This window comes from Callospermophilus lateralis, chromosome 3, assembly GCF_048772815.1.
Source record: "Callospermophilus lateralis isolate mCalLat2 chromosome 3, mCalLat2.hap1, whole genome shotgun sequence".
In the NCBI taxonomy this organism is placed as follows: domain Eukaryota; kingdom Metazoa; phylum Chordata; class Mammalia; order Rodentia; family Sciuridae; genus Callospermophilus; species Callospermophilus lateralis.
Window position 1 is genome coordinate 193,272,552 of NC_135307.1, and position 20,391 is coordinate 193,292,942.

Below are 20,391 nucleotides of genomic sequence, written 5' to 3' on the forward strand. Positions count from 1 at the left end.
CACTGGATACCTACTGTTTTAATTTTTAATATTTATTTTTTAGAAGTGGTTGGATACAATACCTTTATTTTGTTTATTTCTTTTTCTGTGGTGCTGAGGATCGAACCCAGGGCCTCGCACGTGCTAGACGGGAGCTCTGCCGCTGAGCCCCGGCCCCGGCCCCTGGTTTCCTACCTTTCCTTTCCCTCCCCTTCCCCATATGGTGGTTTGACCAATGTGTCATGATTTCTGTCAGACACCAACCTCTGAGGATCGTGAGATTTCAAATAACAGCTTGCATTTCTGGGTTCTTATAAACACTCAGTGTCTTAGCTGTTTGATTGGCTGTGACAAAGCACCATGGGTGGGTGACCTACCAACAGCAGGAATTTCTGGAGGCTGACGTCCGAGATCGGTGCCATCACAGTTGTGCTCTGTGGTAGAGGTGAGATAGAGGGTGTCCTGTGCTAGAGGGGGCTCGCTGGTATCCTCCCGGATAAGGCCCAGGCTCAGAGGCCCCGCCTTCTAGAAGATACCAACTTGGGAATTTTGAGGGAGACACGAAGATGTAGACCAAGCACTCAGCAGAATCCAGCAACAGCCAGGGCTGAGTAGAATCTGCCCTGCAGACGCTGGGCTGAGCTGGTGTCAGCCTGCAGCCGCACTCCCCACCCCTCCCTAGAGTGTCACTAGCAGTCAGCTCTGCTCAACCCTTCCACCTCTGAGGGGGGGGATGGGATTAATAGTTTCCTGACTTTTGACTTATGGTCTCTTTCTTCCCCCGCCCCCCCCCCCCCCAGTTTTTTTCTGTGTTCCAGTGTTATGAAAGAAAGCCATTCTGGCCTTGTAAAAAAGCAAACCATACATTTCCATTTTGGATGGAGACCTGTTATTATCAAGAGCTGAACCAAGTTTAAGTGCAGCACTTTTTTGTCTCTTTTTCACGTATCGGGAATTCAGAACTTTTAGAGGGAGGCTTTCTGTTCTTTTTTTTTTTTTTTTTCTTTAATTTTTCTTTCTGTGGTGGTACTAATCAGACCCAGGGCCTTCTGAAGGCTGAACATTTGCTCTACTACTGAGCTGTATCCCCAGGAGGAGTTTTAAAAAAAAATTATTTTTATTTTTTTTGGTATTGGGGATTGAATCCAGGGACGCATAACCACTGAGCCACATCATCTCCAGCCATTTTTAATATTTTATTTAGAGACAGGGTCTCTCTGAGTTGCTTAGGGCCTCCCTAAGTTGCTGAGGCTGGCTTTGAACTTGGGATCCTCCTGCCTTAGCTTCCTGAGCCTCTGGGATTACTGGTGGAGCACACCTGGCCCCAGGGCGGGGATTTAAGAAGAGCTTTAAAATACTTTATTTTGGGCTGGGGATGTAGTTCAGTAGTAGAGCTATTGCCTGCCATATAGTGGGTTCCCTCCCCACTATCAAAAAATAATAAAACAGAAAAACCTCAACCCACAAAAACACAAACTAGCACTTCTCACAGCAGTCCTTGCTTGGAGTAGGCAGCATATTAACCGCTGGAACAGTAGGTGGGGACCCCACAGGTTGGCGTGGGCTCTGCCCACCATCCCACTCACGTCCAGGCTGGTGAAGGTTCCTCACTCCGGGGTCTGGTTCCAGGGCTGTGTGGCTCTCACGGGCTTTGCAGTCAGCCCCACTCCTTTGCAAATGCAGGACACAAGCTGATGCACAGTGCTGTCACTCATCTGTGCCACCTGAGTGGCCTCTGCAGGCATTTGAGCTTGTGGCCTCCCCTCTACCACACAAGTGCAAGTCCAGAGCACCCGTTCTCGGGTGGATGTAGATGAGGTGTTGGCGACTGCTGCCTGTGGCCCAGGAGCCTGTTTTTATAAAGTTTTATTGGCACACAGCTCTGTGGCTGCACTGCACGGCCAGAGCTGAGCACTGTCAGTAGAGACCGAGTGGCCTGCCAGGCTCACCTCTTTGTAGAAAGTGCTTGCCGGCTCTTGGTGTGCACGAAGAGATTCCAGAAATGAACAGAAGGGTCTTTCCCACGCTTCTTGTCATGCCAGCCCCTGGAAGGGCAGAGAATAAGAACATGTGCACTCAGGACCTGTAATTGTCCCATGATATCACCGGCTGTTTACCTGCCTGCTCTGCTTCCCTGTGGGGAAGAAAAAATCATGACTCATTTTGCCTGAAATGATTTGCTTTTCCTTTTAAAAGTGTTCCATGTTTGTTATCAGATTATTTTTATGGAGCAGGTAACACTTACAAGCAGCAGATAAGGAAAGGATCTGAGTGACAGGCGATTAATCAGGCAGCTGGTTCTCAGCACCCAGGGCTGCTCCAGGAGAGGAGGGAGTCTGGAGACTGGACAGCCACCCAGGACAGTGGGGTGGGATAGTGACGGGGTGTGAGAGAAACTCCATGCTGAAGGATTAGTCCCCAGCACCAAGGAAACAAAAACAAGACCAAAAAGATCCGGCTTGTATTTGACGGTAGACGTGGTTGCGAGTAAGGGAGGTTCGCGGTCACACTGCACTCTTCCTGTTTTATTATCATTGTTATTTTTTGGTAGTGGGGAGGGGACCCAGGGGTGCCGAACCCTGAGCCATATCCCTGTCCCTTCTTGTGCTGTATTTACTTATGGTGCTGGGGTTTGAACCCAGGGCCTTATGCATGCAAGGCAAATACTCTACCCACTGAGCTATATCCCCAGCCCCCTTTTTATGTTTTATTTTGAGACAAGGTCTCAGTAGTCCTGAGGGCCTTGCTATGTAGCTGACCTGGCTTTGAACTTGTGATCGTCCTGCCTCAGCCTCCTGAGGCTCCTGGGATTATAGGTGTGCACCACCACACCTGGCCCCCTCCCTTTTTAAAACAAGTTTTTTGAGACAGGGTCTCACTGAGTTGCCCAGGCTGTCCTTGAACTTGAGATCCTCCCGCCTCAGCCTCCCGAGTTGGGGTTACAGTTGTGCGCCAAGCTTTCTCGATCACCCCGCTAGTTACCGGGCTGTTTGATGCTTCCGTGGACTTGATCATAGATGTAAATAGGATTCCATATTGGAGGGCAATGGCTGTTTTCCTAATGAGTTTCTTCTGAGTGATTTTATGTGTTTGGAGGATGGCTTTCCTGTATTTTTGGTGTCCCTGGACCTGCCACCAAGTCATTTTCCTGTGTTGTTTGTAATGAAGGCTGAGGTTCTCTGGCAACTCCAGGTTGCCTCAAGTTGTTCAAGAGATGTGACTTGAGGAAGGTTCTGGTTGGTTCATGACTTTGTGCCTTGGGGGTGGCTTTAAAAATGGAAGATCCTTTTTTGGTCACTCAGATCCAATTGCTATATTCTCAAAGTGCCTACAGCGTGAAGACTCCCAGGGCAGATTGCACACTTCTGTTGGCTTTGTAAACGTGAACTTGTGTACGTTGGGTTCTTAACCATGGGGACGACATTGGTGATGGTGGCACCGTGTTAATTCCATACATTCTATCCTCTCATTTGAACACAGCCCCATAATCCCGTGACGTTAGATACCTCACCTTCATTTTACAGATGAGAAAACTGAGGCCCAGAGGTGGGGAGACCCGTCCAAGGTCATGCGGCTGTTTAGCGGTAGTTAAAATTTGTACCTATGTAGGTCAGGGCCGCCTGGTGACTCTGAGACACTAGTGTTCAGTCTGTGGCCTTTTAAAGTGGGAGGGAGGAAAGACCCTCATAGTTACCCAATGACCTGCTAATGTTGTGGACATAGAGGAACCGCAGCTAGCTCGCCTGTTTAGCAGATGTGAAATGCTGTGATTTTCTTGTGTTGTTATTGATGTACTTGTTCAAATTCCTGTTGAGAATGCACATTTGTTTTGAAACCAAACCTGTCTTTCTTGCCTACATTTCAGTCAGAACTAAGACATGGTCCGTTTTACTATATGAAGCAGCCACTCACCACAGACCCTGTTGATGTTGTACCGCAGGATGGACGGAATGATTTCTACTGCTGGGTTTGTCACCGGGAAGGCCAAGTCCTTTGCTGTGAGCTCTGTCCCCGGGTTTATCACGCTAAGTGTCTGAGACTGACATCGGAACCAGAGGGGGACTGGTTTTGTCCTGAATGTGAGGTTAGTTCCCAACGAATGAATACATTACCTGCTTCGTTTCCTCTCTCTTCTCTTCTTTTGACTTACAAACTTTCCAATAATCCAGATTAAGGGGAAAAGAGACATTTCTTGCCTCCCACTCGCTCTGTCCTGGCCACCCCCCTTTTGGTCCAGCATCTGCCCCTGGCTGCGGTCCTGCAGCTCTTGGAGAAGTGATCGCATGGAATATTGTCTGGGTTCTTCTCGAGTCTTTGAATCGCTTCGAGATCTGCCGCTGTCTGCTCCTTCTGGAATGCACGTCTTACACGATAACTTTTGAACCCGTTGACAGTTCACACGATCTGAAATGCTCTCGCGCAGCTTCTCTTGCGTGTGCCCTGCTGTGTCATGGGATCAGCAGCCGCCGCCGACCTGGGACACCCAGTTTGGGTCCTGGGTTCTTGGTGGTGGCTGTGCCATCTGAGTCTTTCATGCAACAAGTATTTCTAAGGGAGATCTGGAAAGTGCTCAGAAAAGTAGGACGGATCACTTTCCTTTTAGCAGAAAAGGACAGAAGTGAAAATAAAGTTAGAAATAATGAGTTTGAAGAGAGGTGCAAATTGAAGATGGGGAGTAGGGAGTTCAGGAGCCGCAGGGCGTTCCATTTTAAATGTCCAGGCCTGGAAGCCCCCCTGAGATTTGAGAAGGAGCTGATGGAGGTGGGCCCTGCCGCTGTCTGGGGGAACCTTCCAGGCAGGGGTGCGGCCTGGGCAGAGCAGGGGAGCACTGAAGGCAGCGTAGGCCTCGTGGGTAGCCAAGAGCTGCCCGAAGCCAAGCTCCCGCTCTTATTAGACCAGTCCCTGGACTTGCAGGGTTCTGAGGCAGCGTCTGTCCTTGGCCACTCTGGACTAGGAGGCTCTTTCGAATGCTGAAAAGAAGAGTCATCTGAAAGTCATTTAGAGTAGAATGTCTCTTGGATCCCAAGGCACGTTGGCCTCAGATCTCACATGAAGATGCGTCTGGGGAACCGTGGAGGGGCTGCCTGGGTGTCTTCTGTGGGAAAGAAAACAAGTCACAGATAGTGTCCCTGCCTCCACTTCTGTGCAGGGGAAGGAGGAAAATAGAAAACAGGTGAAAAGAAATCAGGCATCGAGTCGTTCTGGTGACGACCCTGGGATGGCACTCTGCTTCCGAAATGGCTGGAAGGTGGCTGCTGGTTCCCTTGGTCACTCTTCCACCGAGACAGAGGTGGGCTGGGTGTCGCCCGCCCTGCCCGCCTGTGTTTGGAGCCAGGTCTGGTTCTGCTACACCTAGAGCGAGACCTGGAACCTCCACCGGTTCCTTGGGTCCTAAGCGACTGTTCCCATTTGTTTCATCCTATTGCAGAACAGGTAGTGGTTCCCCTGGGACGCTTCCTCTGCAGGGAGAGCTCCTTCGAACTGTGCCTGAAGCGGTGGGGTTTATTGTCAGCATGTGTGGGAAGGGCCCAGAGACGGGGCCAGTCCCAGCTGGTGCCCAGTCAGGCCCTTTCCATCTCATCCTGAGGCCACGCGTCCCCCTCAAGGCCCTCGGTGGGCTCCGGTGGCATGTGTGACAGAGGAAGACACTTCTGGCAACTCTTTGTCAAGCAGAAGGATTTTTTCCTCCTTCTCCAGCGGATTTACCCTGGCCTCAGGGTGAGCTTCCGATCCTCAGTTCCTAGGCAACAAAGGCTTCCTAAGGGCTTCATGTAGCACTTCCAGGCGGTGCCAGCCAGGAGGAAGGAGCAGGGGGTGAGGGAGTGAGGGACAGTTGGGCATGTAACCCGAGTGTTCTCCTTGGGTGGAGCCCAGCATCAAACTGCAATTCAAACCATCACGAGTTCTGCGTGCACGGTCCACAGCCTGATTTTCTTCCAGGGTCGCCCGGTAAGGCAGGCCTCTGGCAAGACTAGCTCTTCAGGCTCTGGTAGCCCAGGGATGAGATGCGTGCATCCTGCAGCCTTTCTGACTTCCTAGTGACTCTTGGGTGGTCCTTCTCCTCAACCAGCCAGACACATCTGAGAGTTCCCAGAGAAGTGAAGAGTGGAAACAGTCCAGATTACCCAAGAAAACGTATCCTCGCTCCCTTCACAGATGGCCGAGGAACATTTCATGACTTAGGAGCAGATGCTATTTTTGTTGTTGCCAGGACATGGGCCTTTGAATCCCCGAGATGTGGTATCATATCATTTCTCTCTGTCTCCTCTTTGATGGGACTTTCCCTTGTGACATGACATCTCTTGCCTGTGTGGACAGACAGGTAGATTCTGCCCTTTGGAAATGTGCCCAGGAATCCCAAGGGAGTTCACCTCAGTGCTGATGAACAGTGGATTAATTATTAGTCCACTCCCCCCACCCCCCAGGTTCTTCCTGTAGGGAGCCTGTCTCTTGCCATCAGCACAGTGCTGGGCCACGTTCCTGCACGATAGCTCTGAGTCTCAAGAGGCTCGAGATTAGCAGCTGATGACAGTTCATCTTGGGAGGAGATCCCTCCCCCGAAAGCATCGGTGACCTTCCCACTCACATCCCCTTCTTGAGAACCAAGGTTGGGATAAGGATGCTTTTCCAGATTCCCATCTCCCCCAAGCTCCCCCGGATCCTGTCGTCTCCCTGAGCTGGAGACACTTCCTTGTAAGGTAGTCAGTGGGTGGTTGCTTTCTAATGTCTACCCACAGATCCAGCATATTTTGGTCTGGTAGATTGGAGTCCTTGCCAAGGGAAACAGCTATTCACATTTAGATGGGAATCTCTTTTTATGTGTATGTTTAAAAAAAAAAAAAAAAAAAGAAAGAAAAGAAAAAGTAGAAGGAGAATAATCCCGTGGCTCTGTGATTTTCTTTTTTCTAACCGGATATGTGTGTGTATGATTTTTGACTCGTAGAAGATTACAGTAGCAGAGTGCATCGAGACCCAGAGCAAAGCCATGACAATGCTCACCATTGAACAGCTCTCCTACCTGCTCAAGTTTGCCATTCAGAAAATGAAACAGCCAGGGGTAAGAGGATCGGTCCGCCGGTGTAAGCGTAAATGAAGATAAGACTCCGTGTAGTTCTGTTAGCAGCTTTCCGCGTTGCTCGTCGGCTTTGCTTTTCAGATCCCTCTCCGGGCTCTTTGGACTTGTCTTGTGTGTCCCCATTTTAAGTCTGTCAGGTAAACATCAGGTACGGTGCCATTCAGTGAGTTCTCTGTGGTGAGCTCTCCGGGTCCCCAAGGAGCTTAGTCAGCAAATAACACGAGGTCCAGCGGTCAGTGGGGCCTTAAAGTCCTGATGGGTGGAGAAGTACAACTCCACAGCCCCTGGCCCGAGGGCTGTGTGCTCCTTCCCTCAGCCTGGGTGGAATTCCGCTTCAGGGAGAGGAGGGCATCCCATTTTATTTATAACTGAGGTCTGGTGTGGAACCAGGGAGATTTCCATAATGGGTGAGAATTCGGTTAGTTCCGTCAGTTGTGAAATGAGTCCTGCTGCACAGCCTTTGCTACTTTTGGAAACTGTAGACAGCAAGGCTGCCAGGCTTGGCTGTGCCTCACATGGCACCCTGCTGGGAGGGCCCGCCATGCCCTAGGTGTGTCTGTGATCATTATGATAGTTTTCAGGAAAATGGCGGAGGAATATCTTCTGCCAAAAATAATGTGATGATACAATGGGCATGTTAGGACTCTGTCTCCCTCCAGATGAATCTAAAGAAGTTGAAGGATGGGTCCTTCCTTTCTGATTCGCTTTCTAAGTCGGGGCATATGCAGTAGCCGACTATCTCACTGCTTTTAGTGACCACTGTGGTTCTGTTTCTTTAAACAAATAAAAGTTTGCTTTGAGAGATTCTGAAATTTGTTACGATGAAGAAATTAGATATTGAATTAGTTACTATTTATCTCTTGAATTAAATCTCAATTGATGGAAGCAAAGCTGTGCTAGTAGCTTTAGTTTAGTTAAAAAACAAAGATCTTGGGCCAGGGATGGATCTTGCCTAGTATGTGTGAGGCCCTGGTTTCAATCCTTGGAACCATAAAAAAAGAAAAAATCTTTGATTAAATTTTTTTTTTTTACTGTGGAGTGATTGAACGTGATGACTATTTACAAAAAGAACGGACGGAGTATGTAGATTTGTCAACTCTGTCAAGTTTTAAACCAAAGGACAAAGAGAAGAAGCTTTACTTTCTCACTCTGTTTGATGTAAAGTTGCCGATTTTGTTAACCTCCATGCTGGAACCTGGGGCCTGGTACACGCTAGGCAAGTGCCTTTCCCGTGAGCCATACCCCTGCTCTGGAGCATTTTTTAAATTTACAGTGGTCAAACTTTCATTCTGGATCGAAGTGAACACAGGTGATTGCAAAAGGAAATCTGTTCCGATTCTTTGCTTGGGTATAATTTGGTATTTAATTAAATCTTTGGATTTAAAAAGAAAAAAATTGCTAAGTAAATACCACCCAGCCATCTTGAGCTGAGTCAAGTTAGAGCTTAAGCAAATGGGTGAAGGTAAAGACTTTTTGCACAGTTCTTGTACTGAAGGCAATTTGACCTCTGAAAAGAGGAACGAAATCTCACTGTCTAGATTTCCCATTGCATCAGAAACATCTGTTGGCACCCAAGAGACTTTGTCTTTAGGTGTGAACACATATCCCCCTCAAGTCAGTTTTGGTGATGAGTCCTCTAGGGTGTGGCCTAGCTCTAAAGTGACCCCTGGTGTGTTGGGACTCTCAGCCTCATTGGAAGGGGACAGAACCTGCTACTTGGGTGTATGTTGATAGCGAAGCAAATAACAAAACCCCAACCAGTTTGTCTGGGCCCAGGATTATCAACATCCAGGCAGCCTGGGATGGTGGCCAGTGGAGCTGCCCACGGCCTCCTTCCTGGCAGTCTCGGAGAGGTCCTCTTCTCGGTCCCGTGTTGGTTGGAGCGTGGTCTTCCTGGCCTGTGCATGTTACCTTTTCTCTTACAGACAGATGCATTCCAGAAGCCCGTTCCCTTGGAACAGCATCCCGACTACGCAGAATATATTTTCCACCCCATGGACCTTTGTACACTGGAAAAGGTTGGCCTCCGCCGCAGAGCCTCCCGTGCTGGCCCCCGGGGGTGGAGATGCCAAGGCAGCCCCTCGCTTCCACGTTAGATCAGTTTTATTTGGAGAGAAGAACTCTTGGTCCGCTCACCGCCTTTCCCCTGTGACGTCCTTCCGGGGGTTGAGGGGGGTCCTGGGAGGTGTGCTCACTGCTCTTCTGGGAGTGATTCCAGCTTCTACCTCAAAGAGCCATACTTCTAAGAATTAGCGATTTGATCGACTCGCGCCTTACGTCCTCTTCTCTTTCTTTCGGATGTGCTAATGAGAGCAGCAGGAAGGAAGAAGAGAACATTTAAGTAGCTGGGAAACCTCCAGATTAGCAATAAGGACGTGGCTTCTTAGAATCGGCTTCTCAGCCGATAAGGCTATTTTGTTAATGCCCGAAGGTGTTTTTCCGAGTTCATGCTAAAATTCCATGGTGAAAATTATATTTGTAACACTTTAGATTGCGCACACCACCATGGTGCTGATCTCAAGCCATTAACTCAATATGGGTGATGAAAAGTATCCATGAAGAGGACACATTGCTGGGTGTGTTGGTGCACGCCCGACATCCCAGTGACTCAGGAGGCTGAGGCAGGAGGATTGCAAATTCAAGGCCAGCCTCAGCAACTCAGTGAGACCCAGACTCAAAATGATATAAAAAAATGAAAAGAAGGACTGGGGATGTGGCTGAGTGGTAGAGTGCCCCTGGGTTCTTCCCTAGTAGTCCTGCCAAAGAAGAAGAGGATACATCTTTCATACTGTTGGCATAGTGTTGTGTGAAGTGGGGATGGTGATGTGTGCTTCCTTGAGTTTTCAGGAGGCTCATGCGAGACCTGTCTTTATAATTCACACAAATAGAGAAATCGACCTCTTCTTGGAAGGAACCTCTTAACAAATGACAGCAGCGTTAAGATGAGAAAATCCAAGTTCCTGTGATGAATTCAGTGGTGCATTTTTTAAAACAGGGTCAGAGATCTCACAATAATAGGATCATGGGGAATGAGTGGTGGTGAGCGGATGGTGTGAGGGGCAGGTGGTTCTGCTTGGTGTGGAGCCACTGCTTACTGTGCCCCGTGGCTTCTCTTCCCAGAACGCTAAAAAGAAAATGTACGGCTGCACGGAGGCCTTCCTAGCTGACGCCAAGTGGATCTTGCACAACTGCATCATTTATAACGGGGGTGAGTGGCCGCGCGGCGCCCGGAGAGGGCACCCCGTGCCTGGTGCGCGCTCTGCTGCCCCTCGCGAAGAACCGGGCTGCAGAGTCGAGCATCAGGCTTCGGGGGACCGAGGACACTGTGTGCGCATGGCCGTGGCGTGTGAACGGGGCCAGTGCGACGTGCACGGTAAGGCGTGAGCCGACGTCCGCGGCTCGGTGATGCGTGGTTTGCGCTCTGACGGTCCTCTCCAAACTCCTTAATTGAACGGAGGTGGAAATGTCAGGAAATGCGCAGGTTCATGAGCACGTTCAGTGACTTGGACGAGCGCAGGGCCACACCTCAGGTCAGGCGGAGGCTTCGCAGCCCACCTCCGTTTCTGCCGGGGCTCCGCTCTCCCTCTGTGCCTAGAGTTCCAGATGGACGGGGCTGGGGATGCTCTCCGTGTGGGGGCGCCCACCCTGCGTTGGGATTTGGCGTGACTGAGGATCGTGCCTTTGTAGTTGCCGGTGATCTTTTGCTTGGTCAGCACGCCTCGGTGGGTCCCTTCCCCTGGTTAATGATGGACGTTCCGGTGGTCTCTGTCTTTGGGCTGTTGTAGAGGAAGCTGCCGGGGATGTGGTGCCCGTGGTGGTCTGGGCAGGTGTGCCCGTGGCTCTTGGCTGTCTGGTGCTGCACCGAGTGGGTCATCTTATCTTCATGAGCACTCTTGTCCCAGTGTGTGCACAGGGCTCATGTCAGTGTGCTCCACGGGCAGACATGTGATGTCCAGCGTCCCACATCCTGGCCTTGCCTGGCTTTATGACATGGCCGTTCTTGGGTGACGTGAAATGTCTCCTGTGTCACCAGGGGCTTTGATTTGCCTTTTCCCCATGGCCAGGGACTGAGTCGTCATTTCATGTACTTCACAGTGATTTGTGTGTTTTGGTGAACCCCCGACTGTTCGCTCAGAAGCTGGGCTGTTGCGCTCTGTGGCTCACTGCTGGAGCCCTTTATGTGCTGGATCTAGTGCTGACGGTTGTGTGTTCGTGGATTTGGAGGATGGAGGAGAATTTCCATCTGATTTTCCTCTGGGCACCTCCCTTAAGGTTCTTTTCTGTCTGCCTCTGGCTGGGCGGGTCTCTCCGTGTCCTGCCCACCTGGTGCCCTGGTCTGCAGGTCAGCTTGTGCTTGTGCTGGGTGGTGCCTGCGCCTGACCCTCCACTTGCCTCCGCCTCCCTGGCCTTCCCTGTGCCTCAGCCTCTCGGCCTCTAAGACTCCTTCCCCGAGGCCCAGGCCATTGGAGCTCTCTGTCCTGGGCTCTCTACTGACCCTGGCTGCATCACCACGATTCCCGAGTGGTGCTGTTTGTATGTGCTTCATCTCTGTACCCGGAGGTGCCTCCTGTTCTCTGCGTATGAGTGGCCAAGTGCAGACCCTCAGCCAGCGTTCCAGGGGGGCTCCCTGAGCAGGAGCCCGCATACTGCAGGGCTGGGAGAAAGGGGAGGCGCTGGGCGGTGAGCAGAGAGGCCCACCGAGCATGTGAGAGAGTGAGTGAGTGGGTCAGGGGAAGGAGAAGACCAGCAGCCGCAGGGATGGCCAGTGGGGTGAGGGGAGCAGGGACTCCCGGTTATTTGGAGAGGCTGCTGTTGGTAGCTCCAGGGGCTTGTTGGTTACAGGGTCATCAGACCTAAGGAGTTTGGATATTTAGGTCACACGCGCGTGTGTGTGTATGTGTGAAATCTGTTTGTCAACAAGTGTAAAATTTTTGAAAATATTGTAAGGGTCAAAGAAAGCATGGTTTTTTTTAACCACTTCATCCCCTGCTTTAGAGCAAAGGTGAGGATTTGGGTTAGACCTGTCCAGGTCTCTTCTTTGTTATGAGTGTCCTGCTGGAAGAACCTGACCTTGGCTTCTTAGTTGATAATTGAGCTTGAACGCTCTTCCTTGCTTTCTGCTGTGGCTACTGGAGGACTCTTTGGAAGCCCCTGGCCCAGCCACGTGGTGACGTCCCCGTCGCCTTCTTGGGTTGCTGCAGTGTGGGGTGACGGGTACAGTAAGGCTCCTCTCCAGGACTTTTGAGCCTGTAGAAGATCAAAACCTTTTTCAGATATTAATCCATGATCTGGGGAAAGCCACACCAGTTGCTTGGTTTGGGAGATGACCTTGAGGCATCAAAGACTGGTTGGTCTTGAAGGGCAGATAATCGGAACGGACATTAGAAAGCAGAAACTTTGGTCAACTGCTGGAGGAAAGCGAGCTAAATGTTGTCAGGGGACATCTAACGGCAAGGTGGGGTGCTACAGTGTTTCCGGTAGAATTAATCCTATTTTCTTATTCCCTTAGGAAATCACAAATTGACGCAAATAGCAAAAGTAGTCATCAAAATCTGTGAACACGAGGTATGTGTTTCCCACCGACCTGTAGACGCATCCAGAGCGGGGTGCTGGGATCTGGAGGCGCGGTGGGGGGCCGTGGCCACCGTGGACTTGGTAGAGGGGCCGCAGTGTGATGAGCGCTCTGCCTCCCGGTGGCCTCAGGGAGAAGATGCTCCTCTGTGGTTTTCTCCCTGAGGTCCTGGCCACCGCCGGGGTCCTGAGCTCTTTTCCTGGTTGTCACTAGAGCTCGCTGTGTCTGTCCCTGGCTGCACAGCCTGTGGCTTGGAGTCGGTGTCCTTTCTGTCCTCCTGAAGATGAGGTTTGGGTGAAAGGTTCCGTAGGGGGGCCGGGGTGTCCTGGAGTGGCTGTCCTACGGACCCCCACAGGCTGGGCTGGACCTGTTGGGTCTGTGAGCTGTGAGACTTCGTGTGGTGGGACAAGATGGCAACCAGAGTGACGGGGGGCGGCGTTCTTTACCAGATCCCTTTGTAAGAATAGCAACCCGAGACCCGTCTTTGTGCATCTGTCCCTTCCTTCCTAAGCGGACCTGCCTGGGATGGCCGGGGAGCATCCACGAGGCACATGCCTCTGTGCGTGTCCACAGAGAGAGAAAGTGAGATTTTCTAAGCTGCCTTGTCACTTGAAGTTCGAGTACTTTCTATTTTCTGGGTAATTGAACACATGGAAAGAACTGAATTTTTCATGGCTGCGTAGTATCCACGGACATTTTTTGTCATTTGAGTGGAACCTACTTGTGACAGCACTTTACCTAAGGTGACAATGCATGCCGTTGCCCTTCCGTCTTGGAGTGTCCCATCTGCTTCTGATGGTCACTTTGCACAATGTTTAGACACACAGTGACCAGGTCGGAGGATGTGAACAGGGCAGAGGGCTAGGTAGATGCTTCCCGGTTGTCTTCCCGAAGAGCTGTTACGCCTCACTCCGCAGCTCGGGAGCGGACAGCGGGGAGGTGGTCTTCCCTCACCGTGGTCACCAGTTTGCCTTTGTTGGATGACAGGTGGCTGTGTGCGGTGTGCCTCTGGAAGAGCCCAGCAGCTGAGTGGGGTGGGAGGAGATGCCCCCTCCCTTCATTCACTCATGTCTTTGGTCACCTGTTAAGTCAGTCGGTTTTCAGTAAGTGGCCCCTGGCGTGGTGATAGGTGACAAAGAGAAAATCGGGGCTGTTGACGTGGGAGACAGTAGCAGCAGCTCACCATGCAGTGGGGGAGCTTCAGGGCTTCGGAGCCTGGTTGCCTGGGTTTACTTCCTGACCCAGCCACCTTGGTGCTGGGACCCTTGGACAGGTTCCTCAACTTCTCTGGGCCTCATTTTCTCCTCCTGAAAAATGGTGGTAAGAAAAATCTCCCCTCGTTGGCATTGTTGAGTCGATCCTCAGGGAGCACTCAGAAGGCCACCAGTCCCCAAGTCTTCGACAGCTGTTCACTTGTGTGGATACTGTGTCATCTGGCTCATTCCGTGTTTTTTTTTTTAACCCTGGGGTTGGGTACCGATGGCACCCTTTTCCTTCCGAAGAAGAGGGGAAGACCAGGGAATATGGAGCATCTTTTCCTAAAGTTAGTGAGCTGGGAAATGGTGGCAGTGAAGTTGGATCAAGGAGCTTCCTGGCTGTACTTTCTGAGTCTGGAAGTTACTGTGTGCTGGATTGGGGTTGGATTTTTGTCACTGGAAATAAAGTAGGGATGGTGTGATTAGAAATGGAAGTGGAGCATGGTGTGTTGGGGGACAGAGCAGCTGGAAGGGCTTGGAGAGCGGCGCTGGTTCCAGGTGAGCTGTGTCCAGGGTGTGCACATGACCTTGAGGTGCTCCAGGCATTTAGGTTTCATTGTTAGTTTCTCAAATTGGCATGACTGGTATTTGGGGCCTGGGAACCCCCCAGGTGTGACCATCCAAAATGCCTTAGACCTTTCCAAGTTTCTGGGGCGGGGGACGGGTGAGGAACCTGCCTGCAGACCCAGTGCAGGGAAGTCTCTGGAAGCTTTTGAAGCAAGTTCAGATTTCTGTGGCTCTGGGTCCCGCGTGGGGGATGTGCTGTTGTGGGGTGAGAGTCCGGGCTGGATACCTGGGGTGTGCTTGGTCCAGAATGTGATGGTGGTGCCAAGGTTGGATCTGTTTCCAAAGTGTTCCCACTGTGGCCCAAATCATTAAAATCATTAAGAAAACTCTGTGTGAGCCTGCAGTCCCAGCTCCTCAGGGGTGGGAGGATCCCTTGAGCCCAGGGTTCTGGAACAGCCTGGGCAGCACAGCAAGAACCCTGTCTTACAAACCAAATCCAGCAACCAGCCAAATCACCAAAAAAACCCAAAAAACCAAAAAAACAAAAAAAAACAAAAAATCAAAACCCTGGACGTTCAAATAAAAGCACAAACACTTTTAAAAAAACCCATCAAGCATTCATGAAGGCCCCCAGGTGTGAGGCTCCTGGTTGACATGTTCTAATGTATTTTTGTTTTACAGATGAATGAAATTGAAGTATGTCCAGAATGTTATCTAGCTGCTTGCCAAAAACGAGATAACTGGTTTTGCGAGCCTTGTGTAAGTTGGATTTACTTTCCTTATTTCATTTTCTGAACTCTGTCTTTGATGGCTCAGCCTTCTCCAGGGGGCTTAGGAGTCGAAACTTTGGATGAAGTTCTAATACGTGTTTTTACTGATAAAATAACCTAGATAGAATGAGCCTCCTAGGCTGTTCGTATGCAAGAACTAGTTAACCCGGGAGAACTGCAGAACCTGAGTCGAAGGGAATTCGGTAGGAATGTGGGATGCAGGCAGGGGCAGGTGTGGGATGTGGGATGTGGGGGACAGGACATGTATGATATGGGTCACAGGTTGCATAAATAATGCTGAGAGTTTTGTGAGTATTGATGAGTGTGTCATCCACAAATCTTCTTGGGCCTGTTTTAAGAAGGTTAGAAATACTTTCATGGATTAATGTTATAGACTCTCCAATCCATGGTGGTATTTTTTTCTTTCTTTCCTTTTTTTTTTTTTTTTAAATTAGCAAAGTTTAGCTTTTTATTGAAAATGTTAAGAGCTGTCAAAAAGATCAAAGCCTATGCTTGAACCTTGGATTCCTGGTTTCCATTTTCTTCTCTGGGGCAGAGGGAAGGAGGGGAGGGGCCTCCTGCTGACACAGCACCTGCTGCTGCAGCGCCCCCACCAGCCCTGACGTTGCAAATGCAGCTCCCCAGTGTGGACATTGGCCAGGGCCTTTGCAGATAAACCAGGCCAAAAAGATTCAACATTTATACCCCCTGCCTCAACAAGGGTATCGACCTCATCCTCTGTGACAGTCACCTTGTCCTCGAGAAGGGTGAGGGCAGAGTAGATGCCAGCTCGGGGACAGAGGCCATGGCAGGCTGCAAGGTGAAGTGAGATCTTCACCCCAAGTGGCCTTAGTTTCCTTGGAAGGACCGAGTACCTGGGTGGCATCTGAGGAGAGAACAAATCATGGTTCTTGAGGACCTAAAGACACCTTGGTTTCTCACTGTGGATCTGAATTTCCAAAATGGTGTTTATTTTTGCCCTCTGTGACGCTGGAGGTCAAAGCCAAGGCCCCGTGCCTGTCAGCTGGTATTTAGCAGAGAGAAGTGTATGGGGGGTTGGGTAGAGGGGGTGGGGATGGAGGGCTGGAGGGGCATGACCGGGCAAGTGAAGGGAGAATCACGACGTGCCTATGTCACTTCGGGCCTTTGGAGATAAACACCTGGATAGCTGGGGCTCAGTGGCAGAGCGCTTGCCTAGCACGTGGGAGGCCCTGGGTTCCATCCCCAGCACCACAAAAAAAATAAAAAAACTAAATAAACAAAATAAAGGTATTGTGTCCATCTACAACTAGAAATATCAAAAAAAAAATGGAAAGAATAAACCCAGCCTCTGCTGCCCTCTGTGCTGGTGCAGGGCACGTCAGCCCACACTTGCGGGGAGTGGCATCAGGGCTCACAGGAAGGCGAGTGCCTTGCTCACAGCCGTCCAGGGGACAGCGGAGCCAGGACTCCAGCCTGGTTTTGTTGTCCTCGGATTCGGTCCCCTCCCCATTGGAGCCCTCCCCAGCTCTGTGCAGGCACCGCGGCCCCCTCTCTAGGGAACCCCACGGGGCCTCTGTGGCCGCCTTCTCCCCGCCGTCTCGCCCTCCCCAGCCGGGAAGTGTGTCTCACTGCCAAATGTGTGCCAACTCTGGGTTCTGTTTTTCTTCTAGAGCAATCCACATCCTTTGGTCTGGGCAAAACTGAAGGGGTTTCCATTTTGGCCTGCAAAAGCCCTGAGGGATAAGGACGGGCAGGTCGATGCCCGTTTCTTTGGACAACACGACAGGTGGGCGTTAAAAACAGGCTTTGAACATGTAGCTTCACCCGAACCTTTGACACTGTCATTGGATAAGAAAAGAGGTGGAGGGTATGGCTATTATTTTTATTATTATTACCATTTTTTAAAAGCTGATTTTTCCTCTTGTTGTTGGCTGGCATGGCTGTGATTTGTTTACTGTCGTGATACCAACCCTTGATCTCGTGGTGGGAAATGTTTTCCTGTGCTGTGTTAAGCCTGATAATGTGTGGGCTTCAGTTTTTTTTCCAGGTACGTTAGAAAATAATCTTACGTTAGTGGTTTTGTTGATCTAACTGGCATCGGGATGAATTCCCGGGCTATTTTAAGTGCTGCCGTCCTTTTTTATTTTTTCATTTTTCCCGTCGTAAATTAAATCTCTGTGCAAATTGCTTTTCAAAATAATGCTTTCAGGGATCAGATGTATTTTCCCAGATTGCCGGTAAATGAATCTCTTATCATCCTGCTGGGTAGTTCCCTCCTGTTCCCTTTTCTCTGTAGCTAAAGTGGGAAATTACCAGGGGCTGCTGTTTTGACAGGTGTGAGCCTCCCCTCCCAGCATCTCTGCCCTCCCCATATCCGCCACACACCGGGAAGTGCCTTTCAGCTAATAGCAGTTCCCTTGGGGCAGAGCCCCTGTGCTCAGAACAACAGGTAGACAGGGATGAGCAGGTTTATATTGCAGTCCTCTCCTGGCAAGTTCCCTTAGGGTTAAATGAGGCACACGCCGGACCGCCCCTGCCCCTGCAGTTTGGAGAGTGCATAGGGGAGTCTGTTTAAATACACGCAGCACAAATTATACCCCACACGGAATACACAGAAAATGCAGTTTGTATTTTGAAATTTTGCTTGAGGTCTTGCAGATCAAAGAACAGTGTGAATTCCAAAGTAACCCACTTCCTTGTTAGGAATCCTGACAGTGCTTTGTCAGGAGACCAGATGGAAATTCCTTGATAGGGCACTGGGTTTGATAGGAGGTATCATATTTGGATTTTAATGGCTCTTGTTGGAAATCTGCTGGAAATTCTTTTATTAAATTTTCTTTCAAAGAAGTATACATTTGGAGCCTGCTCAGCCTGGGTGCTGGGTGCTGGGGACGTGGGAGTGAACAGGCAGGCAGGCAGACATCGCTGGGAAGATGGGTCACACCCAGGAGTCCGCTGGGCTAGCCATCTCCATCAGGAGGTGGTGGTGGGCCTGGTGCAAAGGTTTGGGCAGAGTGGGCAGCAAGAGCAGAGGCTCAGGCAGGGAAGGGTGGACCTGTTGTGTGGTCAGAACAGGGAGCAGGGAGGAGAGGATGGTGGGAGACCGGTCCCAGGGGTGGGCAGGAGTTGTTGTTCTTATCTGAAGAGCTGGAAGAATCCGTGGCAGCCTGTTGATCCCATGTCCTGATCAGAGCGTGGGAAAGTGAGCCGTCTTGGTGATTTAGGATTCCTGTTCTAAAGGCTGGCACAGTGTGGGGATGTGCACTGGGATGTAGGTGACAGGGATAGCAGTGCTTGCCCCACCCACCAAGTGCACCAGGAGCTGAGTCGATCATCCAGCTCCCTCTTCTGGGACCATCCTGCAGAGACCTCTGGTCCTTCCCTTGACAGCCATCCGCTGAGAGTGGCTTAGGTTGCTAGAAGGAAGAGTGTGGGCTTTGCTCCCCGGTGGGCAGAGGCTGTCCCCGCAGCTCGCCAGGAGCCGCCGGGAGCCAGGCTCTTTGTGTTAGGTGGTGAGACTGCCCCTCTGAGCGTCTCTAGTACCCTCTACCCCCGCAGAGTGACCGTGTTGCCCTGTTGGTTTTAACTTGGGTGAGGGGGGCCCAGGCAGGGGGTTTGGTAAAGACCGTCCACAGTGCTGCAGTGACAGAAAAACCCTAAAATGTCCAGCTGTCTCCGAGTGTCAGAAATGACCGGCATCCTGGGTCCCGACAGCCACCTTTCTGCCCATGCCTGCGGGGGAGGTTCTCCCCAGGGGAGTCCCTCTTTCCAGGAAGGGTTGCTGCCTCCCCAGAGGCAGGCAGGGGGGCAGGCTCACGGACAGCTGCTCTGGTGGAACCCAGCAGGACCCAGAGTCCAGGCTCGTTGGCACAGAGGCCAATGCACTGTCCCCTGCTTGGGGAGCTCAGAGGTGCACTAGAGGCCAATGCACTGTCCCTTCTCAGAGAGTTCAGAGGTGCACCAGAGGCCAACCTACTGTCCCTTGCTCCTGGAGCTCACGTTGGGGTGGAGGAGCCAAAACATAAGCCTGACCACGTCCAAGTGAAGTAGGTCGGCGGAGGGAGAAGTCAGCGCCAGCTCCTGTCAGCTTAGTGAGTGCTGGCGTGGGCCTGGGGGCCTCCTGCGCGACTCCAGGCGTGTTCCTTGCGTGCCTTTTGTCTTCTAGAAGAATTTGCTTGTGGTTTTTTTTTTTTTTTTTTTAAGTTTTATGGTAGACCTGCACATGCACAGCCAAGTTAAAAACTTAGGAACTGGGTTGGGAGGGTGAGGCTGGCCTGTCATACCAGCTACTTGGCAAAGCTGGAGGCTGTCTTGAACCTAAGAGTTCAAGGTCAGCCTGGGTAACATATCAGGATCTGTTAAAAAAAAAAAAAAAAAAAAAAAGACTAGACGACAACAACAATGAAAAAAGAACTATTTTATTAAATACTTGCAGATTTTTTTTTCCTGTCTTTTGGGAGTTACTGGGGATTGAATTTAGTGGTACTTGACACTGAGCCACATCCCTAGTCCTATTTTGTATTTTATTAGAGACAGGGTCTCACTGAGTTGCTTAGCACCTCTAAATTGCTGAGGCTGGCTTTGAACTTGTGATCCTCCTGCCTCAGCCTCCCGAGCCCAGCTGGGGTTACAGGTGTGTGCCTGGCTCAGAATTTCTTTTTAAGCTAACATTAATTGAGTACTGCCTGTGCACTAGGGACTATTTTAAGTTTTTTTTTTTTTTGCAGGGGTTGGGGGTGTTATATTTTTGTTTTTGTAAGTTGCTTTTATCTGTTCTACTGATAAGAACACGGGGGGGGGGGGGCAGCAAGGTCAGTGCTTTGCCCGGGGTGACTCGGGACCTCTCATGACAGGTCCTCTCCCAGAGACTTCATATAGTAAAGCAGATCTAATTTCCCTTAAATATTTTCTAGGCTCGTTTTGAGGGAAAGAAGCACTTTCCCAAAGCCCCTTTGAAGGCACCTAGGAACTTGGGAGGAGACAGTTATGTACTTGAAGCACGCAAAAGTCTGGGCAGAAACAGGGTCACAAGATGTGGCTGCAGGCTCAGGAGTCCCTGGTGGGTGCCTGGCCCTTGGCTCAGGGCCACTGTGTCTGCTCCACTGGGGAGGCCTTGGGGACCTCACCTCCTATCAGATCCGCCCTGTCCAGCCTGTGGGCGACTGGCGAGAGGCCTTTGTCTCCTCCTAGCCTCCCCGGTCCTAGGGAGGTAAGGCTTCGGGCCTCAGCAGGAAGGTGGCTGGTCATTTC

General features: G+C 50.8%; 1 protein-coding gene across 21 annotated transcripts in view; it reads left to right on the forward strand.

Moving 5' to 3' along the window:
* Positions 1–20,391, forward strand: part of Zmynd8 (zinc finger MYND-type containing 8) — a 97,821-nt gene that overhangs the window by 34,268 nt on the left and 43,162 nt on the right. For 13 of the 21 annotated variants that reach the window (XM_076852000.2, XM_076852005.2, XM_076851994.2 and 10 more), the window contains 7 exons: positions 3,845–4,063; positions 6,923–7,036; positions 8,980–9,072; positions 10,175–10,262; positions 12,564–12,619; positions 15,071–15,148; positions 16,812–16,927. In XM_076852000.2, coding sequence (XP_076708115.2) covers positions 3,845–4,063; positions 6,923–7,036; positions 8,980–9,072; positions 10,175–10,262; positions 12,564–12,619; positions 15,071–15,148; positions 16,812–16,927 — 764 coding nt within the window. The other 8 variants (XM_076852004.2, XM_076852007.2, XM_076851990.2 and 5 more) reach the window with 5 other exon arrangements.